Source organism: Condylura cristata, unplaced genomic scaffold (assembly GCF_000260355.1).
Source record: "Condylura cristata isolate star-nosed mole 26May11 unplaced genomic scaffold, ConCri1.0 scaffold00005, whole genome shotgun sequence".
Taxonomy (NCBI): domain Eukaryota; kingdom Metazoa; phylum Chordata; class Mammalia; order Eulipotyphla; family Talpidae; genus Condylura; species Condylura cristata.
In genome coordinates, this window is record NW_004567106.1 from 63,074,099 (window position 1) to 63,091,534 (window position 17,436).

The window sequence follows — 17,436 nt, forward strand, 5'->3', positions numbered from 1 at the left end:
GGTCAGGAGAGGTCTGCCTCGCCATGTGGTCGCCTCCGGGGCAGGCGGGAATCGAACTCATGCGTAGGTGGCTTTAGTTTCTCAGTGCTGTGCTTTAACCCGCTGCGCCAACAGGGAGGGCCCCCAGGGCGGTTTTAAAGCAACCCCCAGCTGTCCTATCATATGCTAGACGCTCGTAGTGTCCCTAGCAGGAGTGCTCCTGGCTGGCCACCCCTCAAAAGCTGGGTACAATTTCTGGATAGAAACTGCGGGTAGGTGCTTAGGCTCACCTGGAAAAAAGAAATGTGGGTAGTCTCCTGCCCCTTGAATAGGGAGTCCATAGCTGCAATGGAAGCTTTCAGACAAGTCTTCTTTAATCCTTCAAGGCCCATTTTATTCACTCATCAAGTGCTTGAGGACCTACTGTGTGTAAGATATGGGTATTTTTCTTTTCACAAGGGCAGGTTTATTCAAGTTTGGTCTACGTCAGAATCACCTAGAATGCCTGCTCAGACGCCCTTGCCCCGCCTCTGAGGTTCTGATGCCATCGATCTGGGATGGGTCTTGGGAATTTGTATTTTGAATTAGTTTCGGGGTGAGACCAGCGCTACTGGTCCTGGACCACTTGAGAACCAGAGATGTCGGCGCGGGGTACTCCTGCCATCTGGTGGTCTTGGAGGTCACTACACCTGGTTAGGGAATACAGGGCCTGCCAAAGTCACAAGCCCAGATTTTCTCCTGGGAGAGGCCATGTAGTGAGACATATTCTTGCGGTTGCTTCATCTCCATCTAAATGACAGCTGCTGCTTCTCCTTTAAGACAACTCGTGGTACAGTACATACCTGTCCACCTTCCGGAAGTTCAATGCCACAGAGATGTGGGAGGGTGAATGGGAGAGGTAAATGTTGAGGTCCCTCAGCCAAGGAGCTGAGAGGGCAAAGTGAACAGGTACTCCTTAGGTTTCCTCTTTCAGGCAGACTTCCTTGATTTGTTTCTTAAAAGTCTCCACCCAAATGCTAATGGTTCAATGTCTTGTCCCTTCTAGTAGGGACCTCTGGTTTCAGTGCCGTTTGAGAAGGAAGGATGTGAAGGGGGGGGGCTGCATGGGGGAGGCCCCTCACACTGCCACCCACTTCAGGCAAGGCCTGGCTTCCTCCTCCTCACAGGGATGTGTCTCCATCACCAGCAAGGCCTGTCTCCAGAGTGACAGGGATGACTGGTTCTGTGATCTAGCATGAGAAGAGAAGGAGATGTCGCTATTACTGTTTGCAGGTGGAAAAACAGGTCACTGGTAGAGACGGGCTGTGAATGCTGCTCACATGATTCATCTGTGGACAAAGCAGCGATGCTTCTCCCCCCTTTTATCTTTTATGCGCCATCTCGCTAACTTTATGAGCAAGACCGTCCTCTACTTAGTATTTGAAGTTTAGAATATTTGCTGGGGATAAGATGCAAAGCTCAGGCACACTTTTCAACCAATCCACAGCCAAAGTAAAATACTAGCAGTCATTTAAATCACTGTACATAATTAATGAGATTTAGAATTAAGTCCAACTAAAACAAAATTTAATTGATATCAAGGAAAGTTTTCTAATGATGGCATTTTCAGTCTCTCTGGAAAGACCTAATTCATTTATTTAGAGACTAACGATCAAGAGGATTATCTAAGGCTTCAGTTTCTCCTTTCCCCCAAGGCTGGCAAGTTGTGAGGTCCCGAGCTGTTAGCGGCTTGTGGGAGAGCGAGCGAGGACACTGCGCTGGCTTTGGTCATTTGTCACTTTCATGGGAAGAGGGGGTGGAAAAGCTGGGGAGGCCCCAAGGAAGAAGGTGAAATTATTGGCTCATGGACAGTTTTCATACTGTGGATGTGTGCGTGTGTATTTTGCACGCTACTGTTTGATTATTTTCATTCATCTGGAGGAAAGATGTGCTTGCATTTAAGACCATTTAAAAATGTCTTGATGTACTATATGCTGGTCTGATGACTCTGGCTAATTTCTATTTCATTGACTTCCCTTATTCTGTCTGTTTCCACCCCCAGACTTGTCTTGTGTCGGCTGTATGCCTTACCTGCTGGAACTTAACGCTTCTCACAATAAACTGACTACATTCTTCAATTTCAAGCCACCCAAAAATCTCAAGGTAGACTTTTCAATACATTAACATGTTAATGGCCCTGCAAAGTTCACTAATAGACAAAATGACACTAACAACGAGAATTATAAGAGAGTAAGTTTGAGGGCAAAAGAGAGTGAATATCTGAGATGAAGTGAAAAAGCAGAAAGGTTAGTGTATCATTTGTTTTGGAAAGAGGGACTCTGTCAACAGAGAATCTTTCTTAGGAAGTTTTGTTTTACAATTAACTCCTGGCTGTACTCTCTCCTTCATTTACATACTAGCTGTTTGTATGATTTTATCATAAGAGGGAACCTTTATGTCTGAAGACTGTAACAATGTCCTAAGGCTGTTTTTTTGGGGTGTGTTTTAAATTAGTTAGATAAGCTTTACTTTTTAAGAAAGTAATGACTTCGAATCTTCATGCTTTCTTTTCTGCACTTAACTTTGGCATCCCGGAGGCAGAAATAAACTCAGCTGCTTGCCAGAGCAGCTGGCAATGCTGTGTCTTGCTGTGCTGTTGGCCCGGCCGCCTGGGCTTCCTGTGAAATGAGATACCGACCCAGTCGGTCTGGGGAGGGGCCTGGACTGATTTCTACCCCCCTCCAGGCCTTGTCAGGCCTGCTGGTCCATGGCCCATGCTTTAGCAGAGGACAGGGTGAGGCCAAGGAGTGGCCTCCACTTTCCTACACATTGGCATCACCTGGGAGTTGTATAAACTGGACCCCAGGGGTCAGAAAGTCTACTTCACGTGGTCCAGGGTGAGGCCTGGGCTTGGAATTTTTAAAAAAGACCCCCTGAGGCGGCTCTCATGAGCCAAATTGAGAATCCTCGCCACAGAGTTTGGGCTTAGTGCCCCTGATGGACTCAAATATTTTATGACAAAGTCACTTTTAGGAAGGGCTATCACCAATGACTTGTTACACATTACTTTTTTATTTAGAAACCAAAGACTCTGGCAAAGCGCTGTGCACCAGCTTGCACATTATGAAAATCTCTTGACATCAAGAGCCTGATGGCCCCACAGCCTAGTGAGAGGGTATATGTGTTTCTGTTCTTTTTCAGCAGCTTCTTTTTCCCCTGTTACTTCACTCCATTTTTATCAGCAGTCCATTTCCCCCTTTGGAATTATAGTTAATGTCAGGTCACTATTCCTTTATCTCCATGAGCCACGGGGGCTTTTTGGGCCTTACGGGGGGCCTCATGCCCCCCGGCTTCTCAGACATCACCCCCACAGAGGCACCTGGCCCATCTCCATGCCCTCTGCTGTGCCGTGTTGCTTTGCCCACGCCCAGGGAACCGGCCCAGGCAACAGCAGCCCCCTTCCTCCACGGGAAAGCTGTCCTGGAGTTTCTCTTCCCACCCTTACCCACTCTTTCCCCAAAGACTCCACTGTGAACAAAACACCACAGATACCCACCTTTTTTTCTTTTTTTAACCATATGATAGTTTATTTTTACATCATTCTGTGCCTTTTTCCATCTCAGTTGTCATCTCCATAGGCTTTCCATCACCAAATCACCTGTGTGCCATCATCATAGTCCAGTGCATTACCCTCCCCCACACTATTTTTAATCCCATTCCCTACTCCACCCCCATAAAATGTCTCTGGTATACAGCTGTTCATTGTATCATTTTCTCCCCTGATCTCTTATGCTTCTACTGTGAGTGAAACCATCCGGCATTTTTCCTTTTCTTTCTGGCTTATCTCACTAAGCATGATCTTTTCCAGCTCCATCCATGTTGCTGCAAAAGGCATGTGTTTCTTTTTTATGGTTGCTGAGTAATATTCCATTGTGTATATGGACCGCATCCTTTTCATCCACTCATCCACTTTTGGGCATTTGGGTTGTTTCCATGTCTTCCCAATTGTAAATAAAGCAGCAGTAAATTTGGGGGATACCCACTGTTTTTAAGAGCAGTTATAGATTCATTGAAAAATGGAGGCAGAGGTGCAGTTTTCCATCTGTCCCTCTCCCCGACACACACAGCCTCATTGTCAACAGGTGAGTCTGCATCAGCACGTCAGCACCACCCAGTCGTTAGTCCGACCCATCCCTCTTGGTGTCATAGCTTCTATGTGCTGAGGTCAATGGTAAGGGCCTGTGTCCGTCTTGGCAGACAGCCCATTCTTCAGGCGCCCCAATAACTAAGAGTAGATACATTGCGGACATTGGGGAAAGGCTTGCAAAATGCCAGACTCCTTATGAGGAAGGGCCTCAACCTCTGTGCCTTCTGCGTGAGCCTGGGAGGGGAGGCTGGAGGCCTTTTGGTGCTCTCAGGGTGTTATCTTATTTAATTCTCCTGAGAAAGCAGAGACTCAAAGCCCACATCTTCCCCACAAACCAGGCTTGTGACTCTGCCCCCCTTGTGAGAAACTTTGCTTTTCATTACCATCCTCAAGCCTTGCGCCAGAGACTGCACCATTCCCAGGGAGCGGGAGCTCTGCAGAGCACTCTTTCTGTATCACCTAGCATGCTTTTGCTTGGAGTAGGTGAAGAGGTTCACCAGGTTGATGGGAACTGCCTGCAAGCTCTGGCCCCCCCGGGGTCAGAGCAACAGCTCAACAAGCTTGGGGAGCACAGTGTGGAGGCACAGCTGGGTAGTGGAAGAGGGCCCACCTTTGGGGGTGGAGGGGGTATGGATGGTGTCCATTGGACATCAGCCCAGGTCATTCCATACATTCCTTGTAACAGGCACAGGTGTGTTCCTAGACATGACAGACAAGGAAAGAAATAGTAGGTGGCTGCAGAGACTGAGTGCAGGGTTGGGGGTGTCTGTTCCATCGGGAGTGTCTGTGCCACCAGCGGGGTCTCCTGCTCAGGGTCCTTCAGAGTGGGGAGACAAGAATCCCAGTCGGAAATGGACTAAATAAAGCCGAATTTTATATCCTCAGTGTATTCTCCATACTGAATTCTAACCCCATGACCACTGCCTATTCTTGTGAAGTTAATATTGGTGTTTAAGATGAAGGAGGAATAAAGTATAACATATTGTTCTCTTTTTCTCATCAGAAGGTGGATTTTTCCTGCAACCAAATTTCTGAAATGTGTGATCTGTCGGCATACCAGGCTCTCACTAAATTAATTTTGGACAGTATCCTTTGAATGAGTAAAGGGAAATTTGGTTAATAGCCCCTATGATAAATGTGTACCAGCTGACACGGACTAGGACCAGATGAGCAATTTACCAGAGATGTGTGACACATTTCACTGATTAAGAATTGATATTCACAAAGCGAGGGAAGGAACTTAACCAGGGAATGAGGCCGCAAGTCCACGCCAAGAGCCTCTTAGTCCTGGAAAGCCAAACAAGGTAGTCATTCTTCTCATTCAGATGGGCTTGTTTTATTTTTCTTCTGGATCCAGAAGGGAGGTTCGATTTACGCTAGTTCCTTTCTTCCAGTTAAACTTGTGCCTTATTTGGTATAAATTCAGAATTTGAAAATCGAGATCTGGTTTCAAGGAAAACAAGTGATTATTTTACAAAAGAATGGGTTCTCAATGCCTTTCAATAGTAAGCTTCTCTAGTGTCTTTAAAATGTGCTTATATATATATATAAATACATATACATATATAAATACATATATATACGTATACACACATATATATACATATACACACACATATATATATACACATATACACACACAACTTTAGTTGTGACCATCTTGAGAAACTCAGGTCCAGGGCAGGCAGGGCGCCTGCTGTCAAGTGCTCATGCTCTGGCGTCAAGTGCCTGGAGGGTTAATTGGAGATCCCTGAGTTTAATGAGCCTGACTCCCTCTTTTACACCAGAGACTCATGTTCTCTGGGTGATAAGGGAGCAGCAGCTTCTCCTTCCCAGTAAGTATCTTTTTACCCACCTGAGGATTTCTTAGGGCGGAGCAGAGGATGAATCAATTGGCGCCTGGAGCCTCATTCCAGGGAAGTGGCAGCCGCTGTTCCCCCCATTTGCAGGAGGCTGAGATGGGGTGTGAGTGGGGGGTCCATTCTCTTGATGACATTTTATGGGAAAGTACCTTTATTCCTGTGTGATGGAAAGCATACAAGGTGTGTGTGAAAAGGAGCCACTGTAGAGCGTGTCTAGATGTAGCTGAAGAGCGAAGTCAGAACCCAGTTGGAATGAAATGTGCTGATGTCAAGTTGGGAGTAACATGCTCGGCAGCCCAGTCCGGAGAGCCTTCCCTTTCTGCTTGACTGTCCCAAGCTGTGCACCAGGGGTGAGCAACGCAGCCGGAAGCAGTGGGGCTCAGAAGCCTGCTCCTCCCAGCCATTGGCCAGACAGAGCTGCTTAGACTCCCTGGAACCAGATCCTCGGGGATCAGAGTTTCTATTAAAGGCAGGAAGAAGGGGTCTCGAAGTCCGGAGACGCTGTGGTGTGTCATTCTATTGCAAATCTAAGAAATCTTAAAAATCCGAAGCACTTGGAGCACTAGGTCTGTTCCAGGACACGGGGAGAGGGGCACCCCTGAAGCCCCAAACCTGCCTGCTCTAAGTGGGTTCTGACATACGCCGCAACAAGACAAAACATATAAAACTTTAACGAAAAGGGACTTTAATGCAGTAAATATACAATATGGAACACAAAGAATATAACTTCTAAATCAAACACCTGAAGTGACCCATCCCCTTGTGGGCAAAAGTCAACCCAAAAGGGACTGGCCCAAAGCAAGGCCTGAGAGCTGCCACTAGACTAAAGCACCTTCTGGCCGGGACCCATGGAAAAGGGTCAGACATGGCCAGACAAGTCTGGGAGGAAAAGAGCAAAATCAAAATCAATATAAACACGACCATAGTCACCTCCCTACAGGTCTCTCACCCACATCTGCCTTAACCAGTCCAGAGTCAGGAAACAAGCACGGCTTCTTCCTCACATGCTTGCTGCTCCATGTGGCCTCCTCAGGTCTCCTGGCTCTCCATCCTCCTTCATTTACTTCTCTTCTCCTTTTTCTCTGCTCAGCTCCACCCTCCTTCTGGGTGGGGCAGGGAACCTGGAACTTCCCTTTTTCCTAGGGACCACCCTGTTACAGGTCAAGAGATCTCTTTTATCTTGCTGATGGTATGAACCTAGTTAACCCATCTTGGAAAATCATTTGAGCCATCTCCTGAAATTCTCTCTGACTAGCACTTTCACTCCTGCATGTAGGATAAGTCACACAGATGTCCCGGGAGGCCTGTATCACATGTTTAAGAACATCTTCTGTAATAGCAAGAAATTGCAATAGCCCAAATGCTCATTGATAAGAGAAAGCATAAATAAATTATGGCGTGCTCACATTGATATACAGTCGTGATTAGGAGTGAAATATAGCTCCTTGCAGTAATAAGGATGAATCTTGCTAAAATTTAATATAACTATATAAAATTAAAGGCAGAAGAGGAAATAATCTAATTCAGCATGGTTGTCTCTGAGAGGGGAGAGGACACCAAGATGTGCTGGGAGAGGTGTGCTGAGGTAGGTAGCAGTGATGGTTACCGTCCTACATCTTTGGGCTGGAGGGTGTGATGTGTGGTGGCTTCAAGAATACTCTTTTTAAAAGCAGGCCATGTATGGGTCTGTTAAAATTAAAAACCTGAAAATTATAACGTAATTTCTTTGAAAACAATTATTTACCAAGTTTCAGACTTCGAATCAGAACGTCTGGAGAACTTGGTAAAACATCGATTTCTAGCCCCCACCTCAGAGCTTCTGATTGGGTGGGTCTGAGAATCTGCATTTCTAGCAAGTTCCTGGGTGATAGCTGTGGTCTGAGGGTCTTTAGTGCTAAGCTAGTGAGTCCTCTTTGTCCTGTTTTGAATGCTTTAGAAACTCGGCTGTTATCTTTTTTTAATCTTTGTTGTGTTTGTTCAAGCTTTCCTTAGAAGGCCTGGTGACTTTTTTTTTTTTTTGAGGAGGAAAAAATACATTTTTTTTAAATAAAGTAAAATAAAAGTATGATTATCACTACTTAAAAATGAATGACTTAGAACAAAAAACATCAGTCAAGCTAGTTATGCCAACAACATGATCGTAGTAGATTACAGTAAGACCTCAGGATGAATCATTAACTACAATCTGTCGCCTTTGTAGTTTACATTATTAGGCTATTTTTCCTTCCAAACATGGATAACTGATGATTAATTGACAGCATTCCGTATTGCAAGTTGATTAACTTTGCCCAGAATGAGTGAATTATTTATTTAGTCTTACAAAAGGATGCATTTATTCTTACCTACAAATGTTTATTCTTACCTATAAATATTACAAAAGAATGCAGTTTATCCTTACCAACAGACATCGACTGTTCATTGGAAATTATTTTATGTTCTAGAATCACAGAATTAAAAAAAATGGTTCGCAGAATTTAAAATTCCAGGCAGCTCTTTAGAGATCGAATTGCTGCCCATTATTTAATGGAAGGGACCCTTGACCTATGGAGGGGCAGTGACTTGTCCACGCTTATTTGGCAAATGGTGGACTTGAGACCAATCCTCTGAGTTCCACTATCTTCTCCACATGGTGATTCATCGACTAATTACTGCTGCTGTTATCTTCACCACTTTAAGTGTACGTATGTTTCGTTTCCTAAAGAGATTCACTCTTGTAGTGGAGAACATTTTTCACTGGAAGGTGATATAGATCTTTTAAGATTGCTTTTGATGAAAGCCATCATCGCCGCTCTCTCCACTAAGAGGGTGTGATGGATTTCCTACTTATTTCTCAGTAACTGTTTTCTATACAACCAAACCATATTTTATGATTGTAGACAAATGAATAAGAGCGAAGATTGAACTAGTGAATAATTCATGTCAAGGACTGAACTGCTGACAGCATCGCCAAAATGTAAAAATATATTGCCAGGCTTCTGCTTGTAAAGTTATCCTTAGGTGCCATGGGGTTCCTTCACTCAGTTGCCACCAGGATTTAAAATCCCAGTGTAAAAGACCTACCTGCAGAATTGTAAAACTTTAGACTGGTGTACAATAGGATGATTTGAGTTCTTTTACTTTTTTTTTTTTTTTAAAGTTTTATTTTCATACAGAACTGGGATGCAGGCCAGAGATACGGAGGGTGAGAGGATTCACCAGAGACAGAGCAGGGAGCAGAACAGGCAGATCGACAAAGTACACTGCTGAGGGGAGCAGCGGGCGGGTCAGGAGAGGTCTGCCACGCCATGTGGTCACCTCCGGGGCAGGCGGGGATCGAACTCATGCGGAAGTAGCTTTAGCTTCTTAGTGCTGTGCTTTAACCCGCTGCGCCACCAGGGAGGGCCGAGTTCTTTTACTTTTTAAAAAAATATTTATGCATACAGAACTTGGGTGCAGGCCAGAGGTGCAGGTGTGGTAAAAGGATTCACCAGAGACCGGGGTGGGGGGGGCAGAGTAGGCAGATTGACGAAGTACACTGCTGAGGGGAGCAGCAGGCGGGTCAAGAGAGGTCTGCTGCACCATGTAGATCACCGCTGGGGCCGGGGATCGAACTCACACTGAAGTGGCTGCCACTAGCTTGTAGTGCTGCATCCTAACCTGTTGCACCACCAGGGAGGGCCCTTTATTTAAAAAAAAAAAAGATTTATTTATGCTTACAGAACTGGGATATAGGGCAGAGGTGTGGTGGGTAAGAGGATTCACCAGAGACAGAGTGGGGAGAGCAGCAGGTGGATCAGGAGAGGTCTGCCATGCCACATGGGTCAGCTCCCTGGCCGGGGATCAAACTCATGCTCCCTGGCCAGGGATCAAACTCATTTGCAGAGCTTCATAATGTGGTGCTTTAACCTGTTGTGTCACCAGGGAGAGCCCTCTTTGAGTTTCTTTTTCCTGGCAATGGCCTTTTAAAATGAAACCATACCAAAGAGGGTTAACCCAGTATGTCAATTCATTGTAATGGTTTGGTGACCTATCCAGTTATATTTCTTCTTATGGGAAAGTCCCAAAACCTATGAAAGAATGAAATCAGGAGGACAGGCAAGGAACATTTTGTAGAAGTTCTTACGGTAAAAAGATGGGATATCGGGGCATCCAGAGCCCTGAATGGCCCAGCCTGGGCACTGGTACAGTGTCACCGTGGGTGGACTTAAGAAACTGTTTCACTCCTGTAAAACCTACTGTCTACTCAAAACTACTTTGAGAGCCCAAAAATTCCTTGCAGTTTAAAGGGGTATTGCAAGGTTGGGAAATGGACAATTCTTCTGAAATGATCACACTTTTCAAGGCGATGTTCAGTGAAGTCTGGACTCCACCCAAGGGACCCTGGCTGGAGCCTAGCTGTGGCTCTGGTCACAATGAGGCCTTGGTGCATGCAACATCTGTGTCACCAGCCATGGCATCTTAGTGAGAGCTAGAGAGAAAGCTGGGTGTATGGAGGGAGGAAGAGTGTCTCACCCTGGTGCCTTGGAAAATCACCGTGTAGACACCTACAAGCTTTCCCCTTCCCAGTTCTCGTCATCTCTCCACAGCTTCAGGAAGACTGTTTTCTAGTTTTCTGATCCTTGCTGGCTTCCCATGGGGACACTTCCTGAATCAGTTACCCATAGTGGTGTGATTTAGTCTTTGCCATTCTCAGGGTGTCTTCATTTGGGGGTGAGCCAAGCTACTGGGACCCTTGTGCTTCTGATACAGGATGCATGACTATGGCTTCCCAGCCTTGACTGAGACAGAGAACCAACAGAGGTTTTCTATTCATCCAGAAATAAAATGTGTGAGAGTTTAATGTCCTGGGTCCTGGCTCAATCATCGTTTGTTACAGTCCATATCTGCAGAGATATGGTATTTGCTCTCATCCCAGAAGGATTACTTAAAAAGCCCAAAGAAAGTGGAAACAGAAAAAAAAAATAGGCTTCAGGAGCATAAATGTCTCTTTTCTAAAGCTTTTCTGGCACGATGTCTTAGGAAAGCATCCTGGGAATGTATTGCTATATTGACAGCAAGCATAACAATTCTTCATCCCATGATAGAATTTAAAAGCACTGAAGAAAAACTCAGGATTCTATAGTTCTTTCCTCATTAATGTTTCCAGTTTCCTATCTCAATTCTTTCTGTGACCTGGGTCTTTTCAGAGAATCTTCTACTTTGTGCTTTTGGTCAAGAGGATGTGACTCCTCGACCTCATGTGCTTGAACTTTGGCAGTTTTAACAGGCCTCACCGCTGTGAGATGCTTTATGCTCTGTGCAGTTTATTCACATCCATTTTCTGACTTCACCTCCATGATCTAGCTTTCGGGCTTCATGCGATCTAGTGTTACCCCCACTTTACCAGTGAAAAGTAGGAGCAGAGAGAAGTAAAGTTGTGCATGACTAGTAAGTAATCTACAAATAATTACGTTTTCGAGATACTTATGGTCCCTTCCCCTCCTTTAAAATGGTGACTGATTTCATCATTAATAGAAGGAGATAGCTGGGGGGGGGGCGGTTAGAAGTTGACTGGTAATATTTTTGAGGAAGAAATGGTTTGTCTAGAGCAGATAAAAGGAAATGTAATTGTTGTGACATATTTCTAATTCCAGTAATTGTAAATTCCTTCTCTGTGATTGCCTCCAGAGTGGCTCTACCTGAATGAAGCCTCTCACCCAGTGCTGTGACAGTGTCTGTTTTATCATTTCCACCTAGTAATTGTCATTCCTTATGCTCTCCAGATAGGAATCCTTTTTGTGTTAAAGATGTCAGGAGTATGTTCTCCCAGTTCCTTATTTGTACTTATGTGATCAAGCAGTAATAGAACAATACAAAAATATGAGAATCTTTCAAAAAGAAACGCTTAAGATTTTGGTTTAATGTGAATGTTAAAAGTTACAAAAAATTGGCCCTTCTTAGTGGTGCAAGGTGTTAAAGCTCATCACTAAAGCAGCCACTGCTGTCCCCGGCCAGAGACCTGACCCACATGGCACAGCAGACCTCTCCTGTCTCCCCAGTTCCTGTATGCATAAATAAATACATCTTTAAAAAGTGTTTAAAAAAGTGATATTTGGTCCTGAACAATGGACAAGGTTTAGAACGGAGAAGGAAAAAGCATTAAAAAAAGATAGTGTGTCAAGAAAGTTCCCAAGGCAGCCTAGAGCTATGAGAAGACAGACCTGCCAGAATTAGAGAATTCTGTGGATTATAATGGGAATGAACCTGGATAAGTAAATTTTGCTTATAGTGAAGGGCCTTCAATGCCAGAGTAAAGAGTTTGAATTTTGTCCTATGAAGAATTTTTAATTGAAGAGTGATATCCAACATTATTTGGGAAGAATTCACAGGAGTACATGTCAAGTGACTTGAAGGCAGGGAGAGATGGATGCTGGGAGTGCCTGTTGGCTGAATTAAGTTGGTAGAGGCGTGAAGGAAAAGGAAAGGACTAATTCAAGAGATGTTTTCAAGTCAAAACTTCCAGGTCTTGGTGGTTGATTGGAAGTTAAGATTACACATGGCCGAGAAGATGGTGAGGGCTTAGATGCCTTGGTGGTATAAACTAAGCTTTGTGGGGAAATGATATTAAATGCTGGAGACCTGCTACAGGGGCTGGGGAGAGATGAGTGGCATTGACAACTCTGACATAATAAAATTTACATGACTTACTGGGATGGGACACACACAACATAAAATGCTAAATGCTAAAGTGACTGGAAACTTCAACAGCTGAGGACAGGAAGGTAGCTTTTGGGCCTCATTTATTTTAAACGTAGAAAAGAAAGGACACTCCTCTCTATAGCAGGTGGTGGTTTGTCACTGTCCATTTGCTCACGTGACCTCCAGGCTGTGAGCTGCTTAGTAAAAGGACACCCAGCTTAGCACCTGCTGCCTCTCCAGGGCCCCCTATATGCCCTGCCTGGGGGGAAGTGCTGAGTGTCTCTGGGAGACCCTGAAAGAGACTAGGGAAAGCCCCGCTTTCAGGAGGCAGCTGAGCCTCTCTGAAGCTTCCCTCCTCATCCAAAGTGAGGCAGCAAACACAGGGCCCCGAGTTATGCCTTTTGTTGAAATCTGATGTTGAGTGATGCTAGAATGCACTGCTGAGTAACAAAATACACTCACAGATTTGGTGTTCTTCCCGGGTTGGGCATAGAGACCTGCTTTCTGGCTGCCTTCGCCTGACTTTGCTAATGTGGATTTAACATCAATCCTTGTTTTCTTCCAATGCCTCCCATCACATTTTCCTTAAACAGTCGTGGTATACAGACAACGAGATCGAGGAGATCAGCGGCCTGGAGCAGTGCTGCAGCCTGGCACACCTCAGTCTGGCCCAGAACAGGATCAAGACAATTAGTGGCTTACAAATGTTACCCATCAAGATACTTTGTCTGGTAAGTCTGACAGTGTTATTCTTTCATTTCTTAACATCATAGTTCCATAGCTCTCCCCCAACCATATCAGCCACGAACTGTCACCGTATTCTCTTGTGCTCGTCCCTCTCCTATTTGACCTAGCTACCTTCTCCCTGCCTTTGCTGTCCTCCCTGGGTCTATGGTCAGCTTGCTAACATTGACCACTTTGGTGTCTCTGGATTCCGCATAGAAGTGAGACCATCCAATATTGATCTTTTTCCTTCTGGCTTATTTCACTGAACATCATTCCTTCCAGCTCCATCCATGTTTCTGCAAATAGAGTGAGTTCGGGTTTTTTTGATTGCTGAGTAATATTCCATTGTGTAACTAGACCTCAACTTTTTGATGCATTTGTCTATTTGGGGGTATTTATTGTTTCCATATCTTGGCTATTGTAAATAGTACTGCAGTAAACAGAAGGGTTAGGTTTCCTTTTATTAGTGTTTTTGTGTTCAAAGGTGTTAATTCTTTATTAGAAGTTCTAGCTAATGTATTAGAAAATATATGAATTATAATGAAGAATTTTCCCCTTTATAGAGAGTTAATTCCTTAATGGCACATTAATGGCTTCAATTTTGTTTGCTCCTTTTTGTGTCTGATGTATGTGTGTATATGTGTGTTAACATTTTCATGCTAAAGTAAAATGATTTTCTAATATGGCATCCAAATTCAATTTTTTAAAAGATTGACTTTTTACACTGAGATAGGTATATTTTTAATACCTATTAAAATGCTTTTTATAATGTATTATTGATAAAACTGCATTGAAGAATAAAACATAAAATTTATTATTGTTGATAATTTACTGCTCTCCAATGAACCATAAGATGTTCTCTAGGCACTGAGTTCTTTAAGTCCTTTATACTGATGTATGCCGGTCTATTCTAGAAAACCAGAATTAGTTCAGAGAACAAATGAACAACTTCAGTCTGAAAGTTAAAAAAGATTTTTTCCTGTAGAGGACACTTTTCTTCAAGATAACATATGACTATAACTGAGTGAAAATATAGATAATTTACCTAAATGGCACCAGGGTCATCATAACCACAAAGATATATATATCTTTGTATCTATCTTGTGTGTGTGTGTGTGTCTGTGTGTGTGTGTGTCTGTGTGTGTGTGTATATATATATATACATATATATGTGTATATATGTATATATATAGAGAGAGAGATACAGTATTTTTGAAATAACAGTAGAGCTCACTAATTTGGGGGCTGATAACATATAGTTTATGGGTTACCCAGGAGGTACGCTCCTCTTTCTTTCTTCCTCCCTCCTATTCTAATCCTGGGATGGCTTTGCTATTCTATATGTGTAGGAGGACAGGAAGAATTTTGAGTATTGAAGTTGATGATGTACTAATTTCCTATGTGAAATACCATACAGGGGAGTGTTGAACTTCTGTTTGAAATGACATCTTGGGGTACCTGCAGATTTGGGACATATACTATATGTCATGCACACACACAAATATACTATCTCTACATTATTTAATCCCAGACAACTGAAGGTTCACTGTTCATTTGCTTTCCCCCAGCTTTGAGCTTGAAGTGCTTTTTAAAAAGGCCCTTTTTTACTTCTTGTAGTGACTCTTGAGGATGGAAGTGAGTTGTGGAAAGGTCTAATAATTTCCCCAAGGTTGCACATTTTCTGCTTCTGAAGGTGGGTTAGCAAAACAGAAATGAAAGTGACTTTGATAAGTTGGATTGAAAATTGAAAAACTACGAGAAGGAATTTAATAATTTGCAGGATTATTAACAACATGTACTTTCACCTTATAGCTGGCTAGAATCTTTTCCTTTTCTTTACAGATCTTTTCTGGACTGGCATTCCCATTACCTTCAGTGGGGCATGATTGGTGGAGAGTGTGTGGGGGCGATCTTATTAAGGGAGTGAGAATTGAACTTGAGAGTAACAACACATACTGAATTCGTCCTCAGAGTTTGCTCCAATAACTAAGAAATCCACGTTGACAGTTCCCTTTCAAGTAGCCTTTACAGAAAGCACAAAAGGCTTGCTTTTTCTATGAATAGAAAAGATGGATTTTTTTCCCCAGCCCCTGTCCTCACCACCCAAGAGGAACTTAAAAATTACAGCACCATTTACAATAGGTAGGATATGTAAACAAGCCAAGTGCCAAAAAATAAATGACCAGATCAAGAAGATTTGGTGCATATATGTGTGTGTAACAAATAATGGAATATTACTCAGCTATCAAAAAGATAAACTCATGCCGCTTGTAGCAACAATGATAGAGCTATAAGAGAGTATAGTGAAATAAGTCAGAAGGAAAAAAGAAAAATATCAGAGAGTTTCCCTTATAGGAGGAATGTAAGAACCAAACACGGGATCAGGAAAAAATAATTAATTAAAAAATTAACAGGCAGCTATAAATCAGAGACACTGAAGGGGGAAGAGAGGGAGCAAAACAGGGGAGGGATGAGCACAAGAGGCTATGGTGATGGCACATGAGTGACTTGGTGGTGGGAATTTTACAGGGACTACACCTGAGAGGAGAAAGCATATACTGTGCAAAAAGAAAAGTGATATCAAGTACAAGCATATGCTGTGCAAAAAGAAAAGTGATATCAAGTAAAATGCAGGTTATGCCATCATCATTCATTGTCCTTAAAACATTGGGGTATGAGAAGATTTTCTTTACCAAATAAAATACATATCATGATACACATTTGTCACCACAATTCTTAATGCTTTAAAAAAAAAAATTGGCGGGGGCCCTCCCTGGTGGCGCAGCAGGTTAAAGCACAGCACTAAGAAGCTTAAGCCACTTCTGCATGAGTTCCATCCTCGCCTGCCCCGGAGGTGACCACATGGCACAGCAGACCTCTCCTGACCCACCTGCTGCTCCCCTCAGCAGTGTACTTCATCGATCTGCCTGTTCTGCTCCCCACTTTGTTCCTGGTGAATCCTCTCACCCTCCACATCTCTGGCCTGTACCCCATTCTATATGAATAAATAAATAAATCTTTAAAAAAAAAATTGGCGGAATGAGAAAACCAATAGAAAATAATGCCTTTTACAAAGTAGGGAAAAAAAGACCAAATCACTATATCGTTCTCTCCCATCAACTTCTTTGATAAACGGAGAAGGGAACAATGCTCCCTTGGGGGCTAGCAATTGGGAAAGAGCATTCCAGACCTTACACTTCATTTTGTCTGAGTAAGAGTTGCTTGTCTTTTCACTCCCAAATCGTGGATTAACACTGTTTCTTGTTTCATCTATTTAAGACCCCAGCGACTCTCCGGAGGCTCCCTTTCCACTAGTCATGACAGAATAAGCAAGGACTGCTTTTTGCAGAAACTGGATGGCCACTTTCCAGAGTGAAGCCTCTGTCTTAGCATTTCACAAAGGGCCTGCGTCGGTGACTTTTAGAAATTGTGACTCAATATTTCTCACTTCTGCTCTCTTTTATGACCGTAGGCTATCTAATTAAATTTTTCTATTCCTTACTTTACTCTCAGGCATCTAACCACTTTGAAAGCCATCAGAGACACTGCAAAGACTTATTATCGTTTATCTTCCACATCTATAGCACCTCAAAGGTCTTTGGGAAAAAGTGTATTGTATATAAATTTGATATGTGAGCATATTTCAAATAGGATATTGAGGCCGTATTTCAATAAGCTAAATTAATATGGATATTATGTTAAGTTTAGTGTCATTTTTTTCTTTCTCTTTCCCATTACCTTTTTCTATAACATTTTTGAACTCTGAATAGTAGGAAGTATTCCTTACTTAGGGAAATGGGGTTAGAAGTATTTTTTTCCTCCTTATAGAATCTTGCAAACATAAATAAAAATAAAGGGAATAGTTTAATGAGTCCCCATGTACATTCAGCATTACAGATTGTCAGCATTCTATTCACACACACATATATATATATATTTAAGATTGATTTATTTATTCATACAGAACTGGGGTACAGGCCAGAGATGTGGAGGGTGACAGGATTCACCAGAGACAGAGTAGGGAGCAGAACAGGCAGATGGACGAAGAACAATATACTGTGCAAAAAGAAAAGTGATATCAAGTAC

The 17,436-nt window shown here is 43.1% G+C and overlaps 1 protein-coding gene across 1 annotated transcript in view; it reads left to right on the forward strand.

The window, feature by feature from the left end:
• The window catches only part of LRGUK (leucine-rich repeats and guanylate kinase domain containing), a 63,100-nt gene that overhangs the window by 9,966 nt on the left and 35,698 nt on the right, over positions 1–17,436 (forward strand). Inside the window, exons 4-6 of the mRNA XM_012720773.1 lie at positions 2,021–2,121; positions 5,109–5,190; positions 13,231–13,355. Coding sequence (XP_012576227.1) covers positions 2,021–2,121; positions 5,109–5,190; positions 13,231–13,355 — 308 coding nt within the window. The remainder of the gene's footprint in view (positions 1–2,020; positions 2,122–5,108; positions 5,191–13,230; positions 13,356–17,436) is intronic.